This window comes from Monodelphis domestica, chromosome 1 (assembly GCF_027887165.1).
Source record: "Monodelphis domestica isolate mMonDom1 chromosome 1, mMonDom1.pri, whole genome shotgun sequence".
Lineage (NCBI taxonomy): Eukaryota > Metazoa > Chordata > Mammalia > Didelphimorphia > Didelphidae > Monodelphis > Monodelphis domestica.
The window spans coordinates 449315848-449337240 of record NC_077227.1 but is presented as its reverse complement, the minus strand read 5'-3'; the positions used below and the strand labels follow the sequence as shown (position 1 = coordinate 449337240).

The 21393-nt window shown below is 34.4% G+C and overlaps 1 protein-coding gene across 2 annotated transcripts in view; it reads left to right on the top strand.

The window, feature by feature from the left end:
* The window catches only part of TOX3 (TOX high mobility group box family member 3), a 120318-nt gene that overhangs the window by 87976 nt on the left and 10949 nt on the right, over positions 1 to 21393 (top strand). For both annotated transcript variants that reach the window (XM_007474857.3, XM_001371913.5), the window contains exons 4-6: positions 15448 to 15717; positions 19074 to 19301; positions 20881 to 20961. In XM_007474857.3, the coding sequence (XP_007474919.1) occupies positions 15448 to 15717; positions 19074 to 19301; positions 20881 to 20961 (579 nt within the window). The remainder of the gene's footprint in view (positions 1 to 15447; positions 15718 to 19073; positions 19302 to 20880; positions 20962 to 21393) is intronic.

The following is a 21393-nucleotide window of genomic DNA, read 5'->3' as shown; positions in this document are numbered from 1 at the left end:
CCATTACCTACAATGCTTTTCTTATTTGGTAGGTGATTTATAAAATATATATATATATATATATATATATATATGTGTGTGTGTGTGTTGCTTTTTTTTTGTATCTAGAATTTACTTTTTCTTACTTTCCATCTAGTAGAATTCCTAGATATCTTTAAAATATAAATGCAGCTCAGGTGCCATCTCTAATCTAAAAACTCTCTCTCTCTCTCTCTCTCTCTCTCTCTCTCTCTCTCTCTCTCTCTCTCTCACACACACACACACACACACACACACACACACACACACACACACTTCCTCTCTCTCTCACTTCCTCTCTCTCCCTCCCTCCCTCTCTGTCTCTGCCTTTCTCTCTCTTCCTCCCCCTTCTCCCTTTCTCCTCTTTTTTCCTGTACCTTAAACCCACTTAAAGGGGGGCTTCTTACTCCCTTCCCGCCCCTCTCCCCCCACTTGCCTTCTCCCGCTCACTTTTCATTTCATTATCTGTTTATATCTTGTGTCTTGATGTAGAACATAAATTTCTTAAGGACAAGCATGTTTTATTTTTGTCTTTGTTTTCTCAGTGTCTAGCACTAAACCGTGTACATGGCAGATGCTTAAATTATGTCTGTTGAATTGAATTGTTGACTAGCCACATAAACCTAATCTGATACTTAAACTACTTAAAAAAAAACCAAACCTTTCTTTGATGATAGGAACAAAACACTAGTTTTTCTGAACCAGTTCCAACCTTGAAATGGATTTGAAACCAAAAATGGATGTAATGGAGCTAGATTTTAACAAAACCCAATAGAGAAAATACTCAACAAAGAAAAATAAACTTAAATTGGAAAAATAGTTGCCTAATGAGTGATATCTTATGCCATACTAGTAGTGACAGTATGAAAGAATGAACACAATTTAATACTAGGTGTGGTGATACCCAACTTGTTGATTCTGTTTGTATTATACCATGAGTTTCCAACAATGTATAGTAAGAAAAAATAGAGTGAAATTCAGAAAGGTTAAATATTAAGAAAGTGTTTTGATATTAATGTCAAGGTTTTAAAATAGATTTGACAGTGGGACATACAAAAGATAATCATGTGGGACATAGTTTTAATTGGATAAAGCATGCATTGAAACCATAGTAATTTAAAAACTACATGTGGGTATTATTTTTTAGTAACTCCTAGACAAGTAAAAGGCCAATTGTTCTATTATATTTTTTTCATTGTTAAGAAAAGAGTGAATTTTCATCAGGAGAAATTATTTTATAGAAAACTGGTATGTGATTTACTTTGTGGCAAACAACAATCTGTTCTAATTCAATTGATTTTGGGTATATTCCTGTTTGTGGTATATAAATTTATATTTGAAATAATATGGATATTACATTACTGCATAATTATAGTTTATTTTATAGCTTAGACATATTAGTTACTTAAATACTCATTGATTTAGAAAAGGTGAAATTTTAACATTCCTGCTAGATTATTCAAAATCAGGTGGAATGGCTTGCATCTTATAGATATAGATATAATTACTTTAACATATGCCAAGTAATTATTTTTAAGGATAAGAACTTCATAGGGACCTGTGATTTCATTAGTATAGACAACTTCAAGAAGAGGAAACTACTTCTATCTGCAACTTATAGTCTTAAACAATTGCCTAAATCATTGTGTGGTTAAATGACATACTCAGGATCACACAACCATATGTAAAAGGCAGATCGTGACATTTTCTTGGCTTCATGGTCACTTATGTCATATATTATCTGATTTTCCAAGGAAAATTAACCCAATCAATGATGTGACATAATAGAAAAAAACATTCATTTAAAATGTAACTGAAATTATATTCTAGTCTTAGCCTAGATACTAATCCATTAGGTGACCCAGAGCAAATTGCTTAACATCTCTGGGCTTCAATCACCTCACCATTATTTCAGTAAAATAATAGGGGTGGGCCTTTATTATTTCTCATGTTCTAACATCTCAAAAATTCTTCTGAATGATTCTTAATTTATTAGTCCATGCATATTAGTCTCTACATATTCCCTACTTGATTATATACTTTCAATATTGATTTTTTAAAATGTCATTAAAATTAACCCTTTCTAACTCATCTGTAACATTTCCTGGGTTGTTTGTGTTGTAATAGAATGCTTTAATTTATTATTAAAGACATTGTCATTGGTAATAACTCTAGAATCCAAATTCAAAATAGAAATAGAAGATACAATAAACATTTCCCTAGTAATATTTCTTACAAATATTATGAATGAAAATACTTTTAAGTGAGTACCAATATGTATTTTTTAAAAAAAGAGAGAAAAATTAAACAAGATAGGTTTTATATTATTCCCTTAAAAAGTCAGCAGACAGGCTCTGTGCCAAACCCCTGAAAAGTAAATAGTTCCTTAAATGAAGGTCCTTTACTAATAGTTTCTTTTCTCTAGTTTCTTGTAGAAAAAAGGTAAGAAAAAAAAGTCAAGCTCTTAACAGATACTCAGAACACTGAAGATTTTATGCAGTAAATTAAATTGGACTCCAAAACAGAAAAGGGAACCAATACTTTTCAGTAGTCAATAAATTATATATTTTTCCATTGGCTAAAAATTTAATTAATTCCATGACTGTAATTAATCTTAAAATTCCCCAAAGTCATGCATTTTGTTGGCATACAACATATATAAAATTAATTCTAATGGCCACATCACGTTCAAATGAATTATATATTATAGATATTCATAAAAATCTACTGGAATAAAAGAATGAAAAAAGATTTCTTAGACAAAACTACCACCATCTATAATTTTAACTACCTTTGAAGCTAAAAGAACCCAGAAATTATGAACCTTTTCATACAGATTTCTAAATAAGGATCACATATTATAATTTTATTCCCCATAGTACTTAGTGCAGATGCTGGGACAGAATGAATACTCTATAAATACATATTTCTTGAAATGAGAAGTTACAAATTTCTTAAATCACATTATCTATACATTTTCTCTTCACCAACAGTCTGTATTTTATGACTAAAATCTCAATAAGTATTATGTTATATGCCTCTCTATTATGATTCTTTTATGAGAACCCTTTTCTAATTTGCATGCCCACCCTAATCTCCTCAAAATTGAGTAGTTACTTCTTACTGGACCTTAGAAGGGTCCTAGAGGAGCAGGGAGGACTACTAGAGACAGCATCAGGCCTGAAGTCAGGAGAACCCAGGCTCAAATCGGCCTCTGTGACTCTGGGCAAATCACTTAACCTGGTTTGTCTAGCCCTTGTCTTTCCAACTTAGAGTTGTTAACTAAGACAAAAATTTAGGATTGGAAAGAAAGGAAGGAAGAGAGAGAGAGAGAGAGAGAGAGAGAAAGGGAGGGAGGGAGGGAAGGAGGAAGGAAGGAAGGAAGGAAAGAAGGAAGAAAGGAAGGAAAGAAAGAAAGAAGAGAGGAAGGAAGAGAGAGATAAAGAGAGGGAGAAAGAAAGAAAGAAAAAGAAAGAATTCAGAAAGAGGAAGGAAGGTAGGTAGAGATTCTAGACTAGGAAGAAGAATGCTAACCCCAAAGGGAGAACATAAAGTCAAGTCAACATGGAATTTGCTCTGTCAAAGAAATCCCCCACCCAGACCCTTTCCCTTATCTTGTATTGCCAACAATACTGTACATCATAATTGTATAATTTACAGCCTCTACTTTAGTTGAGACACATAGTAATTACAGAATGGAGAGGCAAAGATAGATGTACATCTGAGATAAGAATAAAATTTTGAGTCTCTAAATTCCCTTGCCTAAAACTATTCATGATTCCTGAGTTCTAAGTTTTGATTATGACCATTTCAGGGGTCATCTCAGGGATGACTCAAAAAGAAAGGATCACTTCTTATCTCCCCTAATACCTTTTCTTAGTAATATCATCAGCTCCCATGGGTTCAGTTATCTTCATAGATAGTACTAATATCTCTTCTGAGCTCCAGACATGCATCATCAACTGCTTTTAGATAGCTTTAGGCAGATAGATTGTAGACATTTCAATATAATATATTCAACAGAGAACTCAACATGTACCTCCTGCCACCCCATGTAGAGGCCTTCCTCTAAACGTCCCTATTTTTATTGAGGGCATCACTTTCCAGTAATTACCTCAGGTTCACAACATTAATTCTTAATTAATCATTAATTTAGGACCTCCTGTCCCCAGGCCTGGCTCTCTATCTACTGTGCTAACTAGCTGACCCTAAAATTAGCCCTCAAGGCATTTCTTTTCTTTTTTCTTTTTTTTAACTCTTACCTTCTATCTTAATATCACTTCTAAGGCAAAAGAGTAGCAAGGGTGAGGCAATCAGGAACAAGTGACTTGCCCAGGGTCACACAGCTATGAAGTTTCTGAGACCAGATTTGAATGAGTCTTGACTACAGGCCTTGGGGTCTATCCATTCTGTTACCTAACTGCCCTGAAATTAAAAAAAAATATATTTAATTTTATTTATTTAATCAAGTTAGAATATTTTTCTATGGTTACAAGATTCATGTTCTTTCCCTTCCCTCTCCCCACCCCCTCCGGTACCAGACGCACAATTCTACTGGGTTTTACATGTATCATTGAACAAAACCCATTTCCATATTTTTGATAATAATTGCACTAGGGTGATCATTTAGAGTCTAAATCCCCAGTCATATCTCCATCAACTCAGTTGTTTTTCTTCTGCGTTTCTGCTCCCACAGTTCTTCCTCTGGATGTGAATAGTGTTCTTTCTCATAAGTGCCTCAGAATTGTCCTGAATCATTGCATCGCTGCTAGTAGAGAAGTCCATTACATTCGATTGTACCACAGTGTATAGGTCTCTGTGTACAATGTTCTCCTGGTTCTGCTCCTTTCACTCTGCATCAATTCCCGGAGATTGTTCCAGTTCACATGGAATTCCTCCAGTTCATTATTCCTTTTAGCACAATAATATTCCATCATCAACATATACCATAATTTTTTCAGTCATTCCTTAATTGGAGGGCATCCCCTCATTTTCCATTTTTTTTTTGCTACCACAAAGAGTGCAGCTATAAATATTTCTGTACATGTCTTTTTCTCTATTATCTCTTTGGGAGTATAAACCTGGGATATTTTTCTTAGAACTGTATGATTCAGTTAGAGAATTCTATCTTCCTTTTCTGCGTTTGTTTCTTCAGTGCATTCTTGGTAGAAGTAAATTATTTTTGAAGTGGTATTTTAAAAAAATGTTGATCCAATGGGTCGTAACAATTGGAGGGTTCTAGAATCTCCAGGGTATGTCTGAAGGAAGATATGAATAGTTTCCAATTTGACAAAGTGTAATAGCCCCTCACCACCAGTAATCCTGGCCACTCATGGCCTAAGTTTAAATGATAAGTTTAGAGAATAAATAATGCTAGCAATATTTTCATAATTCTGCTATTGTATTGCTCATTTAGGAATTTATGCTTGGAAAATGCTTTGGTTGAAATTTGGTTTCAACCAAGATCACTTACCATATAACAGAATAAACTTCAAATGGATTAATCACATAGATATAAGAAGTTACATCATAAAGAAATTAGAGATGGAAGAAAAATATATTTCTCATCTACAGATAAGGGAACATAACCAGACAGGACATGGTGACAAGCATAGAGGGAAAATTAACTTGAATCTTTCAATAAAACTGAAAAGCTTGTGCACAACCAAAATCAATACAGTTAAAATTAGAATGGAAAGTTAACTTGGGGAAAAATTAGAAGGGAAAAACTGGAGGAAAAGAATACAAACTTCTTTGATTAAGGACTGATAGCCAACGGAAGTGATTCAAATATATAAAAAAGTTAGCTATTGTCTACTAGATAAATAGTCAAAGGATATAAACATCCACTTTTCAAAGGAAGAAATCTAAGTAGTCATGAGTCATATGAAAGAAATTTTCCAAATCACTAATAATTAGAGAAATTGAAATTAAAATAATTCCAAAGTTCTGCCTCAGTCTTATCAAATTCTTAGTGATTATAAAAACACCAAATGGTAGATATTCAGACATGGCAAATGAGTAGATTTGTTTTATTTGACATTTCTTTTTTGTTAGTCAGGGGTCTGCTCCTAAATATTTAACAATATTTTTTAAAGCTTACCTTACATTATTATGTATGTGTAATATATCTACATTAAATCTATGTTCTACAAGTCTATAGTCTAATCACATATTCTTAATCACTTTATTAAATCTCTGGAAAATAAACAGAACAATAAATTAAACCTTGATTTGTTTGTCTGTTTTGGGGAGTGTAAATGTTCACACTGAAAATTTAATAACTGGCAGTCAGTAACTAGTTGGAGCTGGTTCCAGCACACCCCTTTCGGTATTGCATTTTTCTTTATGAAGGGGAAAAGAAAGGATTCAGAGAGGTAAGAGAGGAATAAGGCTGGAAAACAAATAAACAACAAAGAGAAGACAATTAAGAAAAGAGGATCAGTGAAGTATTTTTTTTTTAAATTCACACAAGGGATAGTAGGTAGCACAATGGATAGAGTACCAGCTCTGGAGGACCTGGGTTCAAATTTGACCTCAAACATTTCCTAGCTGTGTGACAATGGGCATGTCACTTAACCCTGTTTTCCTAGCCCTACAACTAGAAAAGAAAGTAAGGTTTAAAAAAAAAGAAAGCATATAAGAAAATCAAAGGAAGTTAAGAAGAAAACAGATAAGCAGAAAACATTTTAAATTATGCTGAATTATATTTAAATCATATGCTATATATTTAAAGCAAGCTATATTTAATAGAGCTTTGCATTTTAATACTTTATCTTTTTCTGTTCAACATGGAATACTGGTTTGGGGAATATGTTAAATTCTAAAATTTTAAAATAATGAAAGAAAAATGGTTAGATATTCAAATACATTCATGTGGTGGGGGAGAGGGAAAACCAGAGTAAGGTAAGTTCACCTAGTAATGGGTACTTATATTTGTGAATGATGGTTTTAGGTGGTTTTACAGAACCATCTGTATCTGTTTTCATACTAGGAAACCATTTACTGAATAACTCATTGAATGCATTAGCACTCAATTGCCTAGAATAGAGTCAACAGGAACCATTTACAATCAGCAATACAGCAAACCCCCAAATTGCCAGAATTTAGAGAGAGCTTATTAGCTAATACAGAACTGAGAATGTAAGATTCAAAGAATATCTGCTTAGGCTTCTCAGTTTGAGATATCTCCACAACATCTACCTAGATATGAAAGTTAAAAGGAATACTCTACTTGATTGGTGCACCTCCCCAACAACTAGACAAGAATCTGTGGGTGCTAGAGAACAAAGATGTGGAAATAAAGGCACGAAGAAGAAAGTAGGCAACAGATGAAAGAAGAACAGCATTAATGGAACTGAAAGTAAAAATAGTTATAGGGAAGGTCTAGAATAGAAGGAATTTTTAAAATAAAAATAGGGGGAAATAAGATAGCTCTCTAGAAACTGAGGAAAGCAGAAAACATGATGTTTCCACATCATGATATTAAACTTTTGAAAACTTAATGAAAAATACTGTGCTGGTTATGGTTTTATCTCCTTAAAATATCACTGGGTGAAATTTAAACTGGAATGGTGTTATCATGTAGCTAAGTTACTCAACTTACTTATCCCCTTGCTATCTAGCCTCTGACCAGATATTCCACTAAAACTTCCTTCTCCAAAGTTACTAATGGTCCTTTTGTTGGCAGATCCAATATTCTTTTCTCAGTCTTTCTCCTAGACCTCTCTCATAGCCTTTGACACTCTTGATCACTTTCATTCTTTGACACTCCTTTTCCTCTAGCTTTTTTTAGGACATTACTCTCTGGGTTCTCCTCCTGTTCTGTACCATGGGGTACCCCAATCTACTGAGCCACCCAGCTACCCCCCTATTGTATATATTTTTCCAAACAACATACCTTTTCATTCCTGTTCATTCCTCCTGACTGTTCCTTCTCTGTCTCCTTTGCTAGATCTTCATTCAGATCATGCCCTCTCACTGGATGTGTCCCTTAGGATTCTGCCCTAGACCCTGTTCTCTCCTTTATCTACACTGCTTCACTTGGTGGTCTTATCAGCTCCCACAGATTTAATTACCATTCTGTGTTGAGGATTCTCAGATTTACCTTTACCCCTAATTTCTTCTCTAACTTCAAATCTTGCATCTCTAATTGCCTTTTAGAAATCTCAAACTGAATTTCTGGTAAATACCTTAAACTCAACATGGAATTCATTATCTTAAACCCTAAACTCCTTACCTCCTACCTTCTCTATAGAGAAAACAACATTCCCTTGGGCTTGCAGCCTATGTATTATCCTCTTCTGCTCACTATCTCACACCCTTCATATGTGGACTATTGCCATCGTCTTTTGAATTTATTTCAGTAAGATCTCTGGTATATGCCCTCTTCTCTCTTCTTACCATCAAGTCCAGGCACTTATCACCTCATTCCTAGCCTGCATAGAGATCTGCTTGCCTCAAGTCTCTTCCCACTCCAATCCATCCCCCATTCAGCCACCAAAATGATTTTCCTAAAGAGCACATTTGGCTATGTCACTCTTCTACTCAAACTCCAGTGGCTCCCTATTACCTCAAAGATCAAATACAAAATACTCTGTTTGACATTCAAAGTCCTTCATAATCTAGCCTCTGCCTACCTTTCCAGTCACTTACCTTGACATATTCTTTGATCTAGTGACAATGACATCTTTGCTATTACATGAAGATGACACTCCATCTCTCAGCTCTGGGTATTTTCTCTGGCGGTTTCCCATACCTGGAATGCTTTCCTTCCTCCTCAGACTACCAAAATCACTTGCTTCATTTAAGCTCCAACTAAAATATCACTTTATAGGTCTTTCCCAATGCCTATTAATTTGAATGCCTCCCCTCTGTTAATTATTTATTTATCCTATATATAACTTCCTCTGTATTTGTTGCAATATTGTCTTCTATGTCAGATTGTGAACTCCTTGAGGGCAAGAACTCTCTTTACCTCTTTTTGTATGTCCAGGCTTTAACACAGTTCCTGGCATATAGTAGGCACTTAATAAATGCTTATTTATTGACTGCTAGTTGTGATCATACAGTGAGGTAATATAGTACTTTGAAATCCTTAAAGTGCTAGATAAATACCAATTATTATTTGCTATTACTAAAATAACTTTCTGAAGAAAGGATAACTGAAGATCAGGAAGTAGCAAAGAATTAATTGACAGTACTTGGATTTTTAAAATAATTGCAGAAAATGATAAGCCTGACAAGAAGAGGGGAGTAGTTAAACTACTGAATAACAGGGAATAGTAAAATCATCAATCATTTTTTTTTAGTGTGAATGATAAAAGATAAAAGTAAAAGCAATTATGAAGAGCTGGAAGGAAAAGAGAATCTTTCATTGGGTTGGATTTGAGAGTGTTTCCTTATTGATAAAAAGTAATGTATTAATTAGAATGCATGTTTCCTGTGAAACAAAGTACACTGGGAATTCTGAATTTCATGCTAATGTAATAGGGAAAATCTAGACATTAATCCTCCATATTTTTCGCATTTCTCAGTAACCTTTAAATGTTTCAATGAAGAAATCAAATGCCCCAATTTAGAGTGAAACAGAAGCTTCTGCTGATTCAAAAGAGAAATATTCAAGAATTTATAGGCTTGTATATAAAATTAGGTTTGAAGGTCAGCATGAGTCAAGAAAATTTATTTTCAGTAAAATCACACTCATTCAAAATAACAAGTGTTAATTTGTAAATAATGTTTTGATTTTCTGACTTTTGATATTAAATATTTTAAAAATTTCTTATATAACCATAGAAAATATGTGGAAAGTTTTCAGAGGAAAACTATTTCCTGGTAATAAATCACATCTTTTAAAAACCAGTTTCAATTATCTCTATTGTCTGTTTTTAACACATTTTTCCTTTAAAGCAATTAAACACTGGATGGCAAGCAAAATGACTATTTTAATCTGCAGAACATAATACCCATTAGAGAGATTTTGAATGACTTCCAGATGACATGACCAGTATAATTCTAAATCAGACTTACTCTAGAATGAGCTACCAGTTCCATGGGAAGATACTCTAAAATATGAGCAGTAAGGATGAAGCAATGGGGGTTAAGTGACTTGCCCAGGGTCCCACAGCTAGGAAGTATCTGAGGCCAGATTTGATCCAAGGACTTACCATTTCTAGGTCTGACTCTCAATCCACTAAACCATCTAGCTGCTCTGGAAGTTAAAAGCACACTGCTTTCTCTTTTTTGACTCATCTATCTGGAACAGAAAGTGATTGGGTCTTTTAACAAAGAAATGAATGTTAATAGATGTTTCCTTGTATTTCCTCATTTATTTTTCCTCTAAATATAACAAGTTTTTTTTTTTAAATAGGAAACACAAAATGGGCTTTTACCTATATCCCATTTAGAAAAATTCTTCTTCTCCTGTTCCTAGAGAGCAGTAATCAATATTGCTCCTGTTGGGTCCTAATGTTCCTTGAGAATACAAGTGATACCCTAGTGATGAAGCATGCATATGTACACATCTCAAACCAGGAACTTCTAGAATCACCAAAGAATTATGGGAGAAATCCCTGCCAATTCATAGCTTCCTTGATAGGATTTATTCAGTGTTGAGGTATTGAATGCAAACTAATTAGGGAGGTGCCAAACCTGGTAGGAATCCAATCTAACAAACCATCTTCAAGGACCGATTGAAGCTAATGGACATGCTGGAGATATTGAGGTTTGGCCAGAAGGTTTGGTGGAGTCAACATTATTGCATTTCTAGTGCATACTTATGGTGCCATCAAAAATGATGCCACAGGTGTTTCTCAAAAGTCAAAGATTCACAAAAGGGACCTCGCTCCATTCCACACCCCCAAAAAGAATCCCCAACAAAATAGGTCAGGCAAGTGTTTATCCAGCCTCTGTGTGAAGGCCTCCAATATGAAGGAATCTATTATCTCCCAAGGCATCCTTTTCTGTTCATGGGCAGCTCTAATTGTTAGAGATTTTTTTTTCCCCTGACATCAAGCTTATTTTACATAGTCTACCCTGACTCTTGGTTCTTTTCATTCTTTGCCTAATTCTTCTATTCTTATTGCCATTGTTTTTTGCTTTTTAAGGACTGGTCTGATGACTGACCGGTTGAGTGCCTTGAGTAGACTGCTAAGAAGGGTTTGGAAAGTACCGTAGGGAGGGCTAGACTTCTCTCCATTCGGCCTCCCTGACCTGCTCTGAGAGGTCTCCAAACTCTAATAGAAGTCATCCCGTTTTAATGCACAGAACAATACTGTGTCAGGATAGGAGCAGGCTACCTCTGTGGCCACTTGAGTACAGGAGATCAGAGACCAAAGGCCAAGATTAATCTTGGTCCTCAGCTCTAGGAATATGGTGGCCTGAGGATGGGGAGGAGGGTTAGTTGCCATAGAGGTTTTGTTGATTCCATTGCCTCTGACCTTCAGGTTCCTTTGGGGGGGGGGGGGCATGTAAGTATTCTATCTTTTCTTTTTGAACCTGTTTAAAGATGTGTCAGTATTACTTTTGTCATTGTTATTGTTGGAGTGCTTTACAAAGGAAAAGGAAGACCCTGAGTAGAGCAGGCCCAAGTAGAAACTTCCCCATACCAGGATGAGAAATAGATAATTGCCCACTTTTTGCTTAGATTCCCCCCACCAGATATAATGCCTGAGAAATCTGCTTTCATATAAGATGCAGAGGAGTGTTTTGAAAGATTTTGTGATTCAGTGTTAAATCATTTTGTAGATGTTTATGGCTATGTTGTTTTATGAAACATGTATGAGGTTGCTATTTGAATATGATATGTGTTTACTAGTGATTTAGTAGCTAATTTGGTTTAGGAGTCACTGTTTCCAAAAATTTTCCATTCCTTTGACTCTGAGATAATATGATATGCAATATACACAAAGGACAAAAACAGAAAGATTCCATATACATCATAATCATAGTGACACTTTTTGTAATAATCAAGTACTGGAAACAGAGTAATATGTACCAATTGGGAAATGGCTAAATCAGATACATAAATGCCCTTGAATGGTATTACTATTATTCCTATAAGAAATAGAGATGATAGGTTCTTTTTTTCTTTACCTAGGAGAAGTAAAGAAAATAAAACCTAATACAAATATCTAATCATACAAAACAAATTTAAGAGTTAATCATAAATATGATCATTTCAAAGAAACATAGGAAGACTTAAAGAAACCGATACAGAGGGAAGTAAATAGATCTAGGATTACGAAAACCACATTAAGTTAAGAAAAACAGTATCTGAAAAATGAAACCAAATGAGTTATAATCATAGTGGCTAAGTTTGGCCCTGGAAAAGAGATGGAAATTGAATCTCTCTCCCTTCTTTGAGAGTGGGATTATGGGTCTGGAATATTATACTATCAGACTTGGCTAAGTTTCTTAGTTCTGCCAAATTGCCTCTCTCCCTTTCTTTTTTATTCTTTGTTATAAGGAGAAGGATTATCTACTCTATAGAGAAGGTGGAGGGGGGTACAGTCAGAAATAAAATAAATATAAAAACAAAAAATATAGATAAAAATTTTAAAATACTTAGAAATTATTTTTAAAAGGGGGTTTGTTCCCTTTTTATGCAGATGCCAAGTGCAAAACACTTTGGAGAGAAATAATTCAGTTTCCTTATGTTTGACATTTTAACTTTTATAAAATTTGAATTAAAAAAGCATCTACCAAGTAGTTCACCTTGTCTGGCTAGCACAAGAAAATTAATTGTGAAAGATTATGTAGATTGTTTAAATAAGTATATGAGAAGAATTTTCCTTTACATATGGGAAATCAAGTCTTATCTAAAGTCATTTTGCTTTCTAAACTTTTAAGAGTGAGAACGGTATTTAAATTCTCATTTACTTTTATAGGCATGATTTTATATAATAAAATTTGCTAGGATGAAAATTATAATGTAATGGAAATTGGGCATTGATATTCTAATTTGATCTATTTTTATTCTGAATGTGAATTTATAGCAATGATATAATTAGATGAACTCTGATAGGAGAGAATCCCACTATGCAAAAATGATACACAATGAATTGGTTATTTTTTTGTATAAATCTGCCATAGGTTATTCAACTAGAGAACCTGAGGACTCTTGGTGAATAATATGGATAATTACTTTCATGTTTCAATTGAACTTTGAAATAGAGTCCAATGTGTAAAGGGGGGACTCGAATTCATGCAGCTAAAAGAAGAGTAAACTTAGTGGAATCTATGACATAAGCTCCTCCAAAAAGCCCTTCTTCTTTATTTATCAGCAGTTTAATTTGCCTTGAAAGCTAAAGATAGTAATTTTCAGATGTAGTTTGTCACCAGGATCTTTTTATGACATAGAACCATCTCTTCTGGAAAACTGATATAACTTGCACATCTCCAGACTAGTTTCAGAGGGCTTTACCTTCTGATGCCATTATGCTTTGTTATGAGCCTGGAATGTGAACCTTTCCTTTGATACTTTCTAGTTAGTAATATGACTACATCAGGTTCTCATTAGGCAGTAAAAGGAGTACTAGCTCTGGAAGCAGGGGATGGAGATTCAAATCCCATTTCTGATGCTTATTAGTTATGTAAATCAGAGCCAAATCACTTACTCTCTAGATCTATGATCTCATGAACTATAAAATTATTACAAATATACAGATTTTTCCTCCCTTACAGGGTTATTATGAAAATACAATGAAATAATACGGGTGAAGCATTCTGCATGTCTTGATTAATGTTGGTTATTATTTATTGTTGCTATTCTTTTATTCCAAAGGACTACTATAATTTTTTTTGTGTTGGAATGGTTAAGATTTGCTTTAAGTTCATCTATCTACTATTATTTTACTTGAGGTTGATATGAATTTGCATCATATTAAAGTCTAATCTGATCTGGATTATGGTAATGCTGTCAAATGTCATAGATAGACAAGAAGTAAAGCTGAAAATGACTTGTCAGAAGTTTAATAGGCATAAAACCCATTGTGCACTTGTCAATAATAATGGAAAGCAGATAATTAGCCAGCTACATAATATTTATGCAGATAGTTTGATGTTTTGCAATGACTATAAATGCTGGAACTTACTGTGTAGGATGGGATCCAATGGGACTGTAGTAGTTCTTTTATGTGCTTATGATTCTGTTTTGAGCCTGGTTTTATATATTACCTTGAACAACCCTGTTTTAATAGTCTCAATAAATTAGAAGACTAAATTGGTTCTAAAAGTTATTATTGACGTGATAGGCATGCTGAAGAATTAGTAGCGTACCAATAAGGACAGAAAGCTAGCAAACTGCCTGCTAGAGTGTTTATGAGTAGCATAATGAAGCTATAATAATGGTTCTGAGTAGTACAGCTGAATAATGAGACAGTCTCAGGTGGATATATACAATGAATAGGAAAAACTGGAGAAACGGAGGCATTAAGTTGTGGTTGGACTCATCTAACACTTCAAGTGATCAAGGGTGGCCTCTACTTGGTTGACTATAGGTCTGTCCATTATACCTGTTGTGTATGATGAACAGGCAGTATCAGTGCTGGGTTTAGTAGAGTCAGAAGACATAGTTTTGAGTTCTGCCTCTGTCATTAAACATTTGCATGACTTTGGGTAAATCTCTTAACCTCTCTAGCCCTCTGTGACCTCTTCTGCAAAATAGGGGGGTTATACTAGAGAGCTTGTAAGGTACTTTCCAGCTCTAATTCTTTAATCTTTTGATAAAACATTACATAAATTGACAGTTCTGGGGATAAATGTAACAGGATCAAAGGAGGATAAAAAGTCCCAGTGTGTGGATTGTATAAGAAATCCTACTGAAACCTCCAAGACTCTCCATCCCTGGTGGGAAGAAGCACCCCAGTATGCTCCCATCAGGTGGACAATGACATTCTCTTCATCTTTTCAAGGCTGGGGTAGTATGTCTTCCCATGAATTGATACTTTTGTGAGCTGTGGCTTGCTCCTGGTTTGGCCTCTACTAATACAAATCTGGAATATTTATTTTTCCTTCTATATAGTTTCACTGAGGATTGTCTAAAATGAGGCAAATATTTTACATTTATCATTGTTCAGAAATGTTTCTTTACAGATGTTGGGTTCTTCATAAAACTTCCTCATCTTATATGAAATAGGACAGAAATTTATTTATGATCTAATACTTTCCCTTTGTGGAGAAAAGGGAGACTTGTTCCCCTATGCATTAGAGATGGCTCCTTAATGAAATAAATGAGATTGACTTTTTTTGTCCTTTTGTTTCTGCAATTTCATTATTTCAAATCTGTGGTGATGTATCCTTATATGTAATAATCTTAAAAACAAGTTTAAAAACATACTGGAAAAGGGAAAACTTGTCCAAGCATTAGACATGGTTTGATATTTGCAAAAAAAAAAAATTAATCTGCTTTTATTTGCTCCTTCCTTATAGGATCACGGTCACCCACAAGTGTCACCATATCGTCAGGATCACTCCTTGATCATGAGGTCTATTGTCCATATGACGGATGCTGCTCGTTCTGGAATTATGCCTGCTGCCCAGCTCACAACCATTAACCAATCTCAGCTCAGTGCCCAGCTGGGATTAAATTTAGGAGGTGCCACTATGCCTCACACATCTCCTTCACCTCCTGCAAGCAAATCAGCAACACCTTCCCCATCAAGCTCTATAAATGAAGAGGATGCAGATGAGGCAAACAGAGTAAGTTTGGCATGTGCCTTCTTGTTTACTGGTTTATCATGTAACTTGTGACACCATTCAGTATGCATCATCCATCATTCATATGTGGTTTTCCTAATAAGTGTAATAATATTCTATGATACTTTTATGAATTCCAATTCTTGATCTTACCCTGTAAAACTGGTCATTTTCTTTTGTAGAGAGATTAGCACCTATAAAGAATCAATGAATTTAAAAACTATATGAATTTTCATTTTTTAAAAATTATATGTTTTTTAAAACCTTTACATTCCATCTTGGAATCAATACTGTGTATTGGTTCCAAAGCAGAAGAGTGATATGGGCTAGGCAAAGGGGCTAAATGACTTGCCCAGGGTCACACAACTAACAAGTATTTGAGGTCACATTTGAACCCAGGACCTCCTGTCTCTGGGCCTGGCTCTCTATCCACTAGAAACCTGGCTGCCCATTTTTTAAAAAATTTTGGAGTAAAAATATCCCTGTAGTGGGAATCTGAAGACCCTTGTTCCACTCTTGACCCTAGCATTAACTATGAGACTTTGATGTCTCTGGGCCTTAGATTTTCCAAATATAAAATAAAAGTGCCATAGATAAATTTTAATGTTCCTCTCAGTTCTAAAAGTGTCAGAATCTTTTTTTACTAATATGACCATTTGAAAGACTAAACAATGCACTTGAGAGCTGTGTGTTCTTTTTTGGACATTTATCATCTAGTAAATAGTACCTTCATACTTTTGTTATCATATGAATGTCATTTATGCAGTGTCCCAAAAGCCTTAGTGAATGCTTATTTTAGTTTTAAGCTTGTAAAGCATAACACTGCACTAAGACTTTTTGAACACCTTGTATTTATACTATAGAATTATATAAACATAAATAATTTTTTAAAATAATTGATATCAAGTTTTTATATCATCTTCATTTTCCAACAAATCCTCCTTCCTTCTACTTGTTACTTAAACCATCATTTAAAACAAACAAAAAAATTTTAAAGGAGGTAAAAATATAAGCAAAAGTAACCCAACACATGAACCCAATCTGACATTTCAACATAGCGCTCCACACCCCTGGTCAAATATCTGTAATTCGGTACCTAACTTGTGGAATGACAGACCGACTAAATAAAGAAATAAAAGGGAAAAAAAAAGATCTTAGCATTCATTGTGTCCCAAGCACTGGGGATTCAAATACAAATCAGAAACAACCCTTCCCCTCAATTAGTGTAATTCTAATGGGAGAGACAGCACATATTGGGGAATAGGGAGAGGGGGATTTGTTTTGAAAAGTCATAGAAATAATGAATAGAACCTTAAAGGAATAGATGAATAGACCTGTGCTAATAGCAATGGTAGTATTAATTTGAATTAGATTTCAGAAGTCAGGATGCCTGTTGATAAAGTTAGAAGATGGGTGGCAGTGAATACCCAGCACAGCAGTTGGAGAGATGATTGCTGGGGCATGAGGTGAAATGTAGCTGGAGAATATAGAAATAGTGAACTATGTGTGGCATTCACAATCAGGTCAGTAATGTTGCAGAACTGAAAAAGTTAAGTCTTTCAGGGATGGTCTCTGGTCCCAAAGTCCTCAAAGTTGTCACATATCTCAATACTAAAAATTATCAACATTCTTCAGTTTCATTTTTAAGCAATCAAATGTTGTCATCACTGAAAACTTCTAATCGCTTCCAAGAGTATTGGGAGACTCCTTTTGGGGTCAGGGGTGATGCTGATTAGGTCATTGTTAGCACTAATACTGGACACAGTCAAATTTGCTTTTAGGAAAAATAGATTTTTCTCTAGAAGAGAAATACCTAGTTCCATCTCAGATTTAACGTGATCCTCATTGCAAGTTCAAATTCACTTCAGCAATGAAGGCTAACTCCTCATTTTTGAGAAGGTGTCTTTTTCTAAGAATATTAGAAGGCAACGCAAGAGGGCCTTCAGAGATTTATTAGTTTCTGTCTTTAAAAAAATGTTATTTTGAGAGAACACACACAGCACAGGTGCTGTTTTTAGAAAATGAGGGTGCCATTGTAGTTAAGTAACTCAGTTTATAAAGATTGGGAATATTTGCTTGATGAGTCCATATATCTTTATCTGGTTTCCATTCACAGTGTTGGAACTCTCCAAAAAAAAAAAGTTAATGTTACTTTGTCTCCTTAGGAATTTTAGTAATTGGAAAATATTCTAGATAATTTTTGTTCAGAATATAATGGTACTCTGGGAAGATCTGAAATTTAGTGAACTGAATGGCTGGTGGTAGAGATCTAAGACAAGATCTTTAATCTCTGATCTAATACTGACCTCAGCTAGAGTTAATTTTTATTTTACCAAAATTTGGCTTTTTTTACAAAGTTTCTATCAGGTTTTTACAGATCTTCAGTGCAGTTAATGGAATCAGTAGGGAGGAAGCATATTTAGTGGATAAAACACAGTTCATAAAAAGCTGCCCCCCACCTTCTGACAGGGACATTATGTGAATAAATGAAATAATATGCAAAAGGTTTTGAGGTATGTAGAGTATTAGAATTTGGTGAGGGATGTTATATTAATTTAAGATGTTTGTAATACTTTAATAGGTGCTTTTGAAACTTTTAAAGCTTTGCACTGTGAGAATGAGAATGAGTAGAGAAAATGAACTGTTATTGCAATTTTTATAATAGAATTCATATTCTAGGGCTCACTTATCACATAAGTATCTTCAGTCTTTTAAAATGTGTCAATTATTACTTTTTATTGGTTTTTAATTTTATAGAGAATATCAGTTCTCTTTCTCAATGTACTTAAAGTAGTTTTGACATTTTAACATTACTTGCTATATTCTTAAAAGTTAACATTTTTCTAGAAATAAAATATGACCTTTAACTCATTGTGAAAGTTTTAGTGATCGCAGCTATATCCACTTAGATTTAGAGAGGCCCATTGGCAAAGTGACATTCTCCAGATAGCAGCCTCAAAATTCTCCTGTGAAACTGTTCATACACCCTAAAGATAAGTTGTTTAAACTATTGAAAGATGATCTTTATTTTAAAGACCATTATACTTTTGCTGCTAAAGCCTAACATTAGCAAAACAAAGTATGTATTCATCTATAATACAGGGCCTGCCTAATACCATATAGAACATTGGGTACATTTTCTTATGATGGTTCTTGAGGATATGTATTACTAACTTTGAATCTCATCTAAAAATGTTACTTGACACTACCCAGTTTTAGATAAACATATTTCTCTTTTGTTCATGGTGGCTCATCTGTTGATGATTTAACGAAACCTTAAAAGGACAATTGTAGGCCTAAATCTTGCTACAATCCATGTGGATATATTTTAAGCAATAATTTTTTTTAATGCTTTGTAGGCCATTGGAGAGAAAAGAGCTGCTCCAGATTCTGGCAAGAAGCCCAAAACTCCAAAGAAAAAGAAAAAGAAAGATCCCAATGAGCCACAGAAACCAGTGTCAGCATATGCCCTATTCTTCAGAGACACCCAAGCTGCAATTAAAGGTCAAAATCCCAATGCAACCTTTGGAGAGGTCTCAAAAATAGTAGCATCAATGTGGGACAGCCTGGGGGAAGAGCAAAAACAGGTAATGAAGACTGCCTCCTAGTAATATTCTTACTAAAATACTTAAATCATACTTTATGTTTCTATATGTCTGGGTTAATATGCAAGGTTCCTATCCTGTAACAACATGGAGGGGCAAATGGCATCATCACAGTTATTCTTTCAAGTAAATAACTTATGATAATATGGTTGCTTCTTATAATAGCCTTTGTGTGTGAGGGAGAAAATCATCCCACTGTTCTCTGAGCAATATAGATTTTTTTTTTTCTGTTCGCTTCAAGGATGAATGTTCAGAACTCAGTGAAGGTAAGAATGGAAGAGATCTTCAGTGGCCCACAAGCATCAACTTTTGATAATAACCTTTTTCTTTTTAAATAATGTGGTTTTTTTTTCTTTGTTGAAAGTTACACTAGAAAAAGCCTAGGTACACCATGCTTGCCTTTTCATTGATCATCTTTCTGAACCTTTGTACTGCCCTGGTTGGTTTCCAAACTTTGAAGCTAACTCTGCATGTCTCATTATAGTAGCCAGGCATTTGAAATTGTATTCCAAGCTCATTTTAGAGTTCTACTGTATGATAGGCTTTCAGAGATTAGCTATGCTGGTTGGAGAGACTTCCTTAGGGGTTTATTCTCCCCTTCATAGCCATGCTCCTCCTATGTACCAACAGAGAAATGAAGTCCTTGGAAGTCTGTCCTCGCCTTACTCCTTGCATGAAACTCCAATTACCATGATTAGAAGTTAATGCTTGCATATTTACAGAAGAATAGACCCCCCACCCCATTATGGACAAAGTAGAATAATTATTTCGGGAATGGAGAGTGGAAAACTCTTGATTTTATTTATAAAACATGACTTTAATTTGGAGAAACTTATTTGGTTAGGATAATGAAGACTGAAGAAGGATTTTATCAGTTAACCAAAATTAATAAGTAATTTCCATAGATGATTTGGTTTTTGGCTCTTAAAATTATAAATTTCAAATGCTTTCAAATGACTGTATCCAACTTAAACAATTTGGATGGGAGTATGGTGATATTTTTAGCCTAATACAGGATTCTAGAATAAAGTGCACATACATTATATTATGGATTTTTCTATGCATAGCTCAATAGCTATACTCATGAAACATCACTCCATTTTTCCCATCATATTTAAAGCTCCTTCCAAAGAAAACCGACTGAAATTACCTTATATAATTTTTTTCGTTTTTCTTCATTTTCCCCCCACTTCTTCCATTTCATTCATTTTTTTCTGTTTTGCCCACAATCTGATTTAGAATAGGCAAGAGAGATGTTTGGATAAAAAATATTAATGAAGAAAAATAGCTAATGAAATAATCTGCATTTTTAAATTTATTGTCTTATACTAGTGAAGTCAAACTAGGAAAGATAGCAATATGGACAAAATGTAGAGGCATGTAGTTTGAAACTTGCAAATCTTTTCTTTGTTTGCAGTAGTAGAGAATAATCTTTTCTACCATTTTAAAATCAAAACCAAAACAGCCAGCACTTTATATGCTTTTTATTGTGACCTAATTTTCTTATTTTTAGTGCAGAATTGAGATGCTAAAAGTGATATTCCTTGTCATGTTTTAATAGGTATATAAAAGAAAAACTGAAGCTGCCAAGAAAGAATACCTAAAGGCCCTTGCTGCTTATCGAGCAAGTCTTGTTTCCAAGGTAAGGGTGCTGACTTAAATCCAATATTAGCTCAAGTTCAGAAGTGATTGTTCTAAGTATTTAGCCACAATATTGAAAGCAGTTCTCTAGTATCTTACATTTAATTGTAATTTCCCCAAGATTTGACAGAGCAACCATAACAGACTAAAATGATATTTTTCGAAAGACATGATATCATAGATATGAATATGGTAATAGAGCTATAATGTAAACAAAATGAAAATTGCTGAATTCAATTAATCAAACCTACTCTGACTCAGGTTCTCTGTGCTAGGCACTAAGTATACAGACACAAAAGTGAAAGCCCTCTGCCCCTGAGGACCGTATCATCGACATTTGTAAGGTCAAATCCATAAAGAATATGAGACTGCAAATTTTAAAGAAATGGCTTTGAAATGACTATATATAATAATTGAATTATCGAATGTTCAG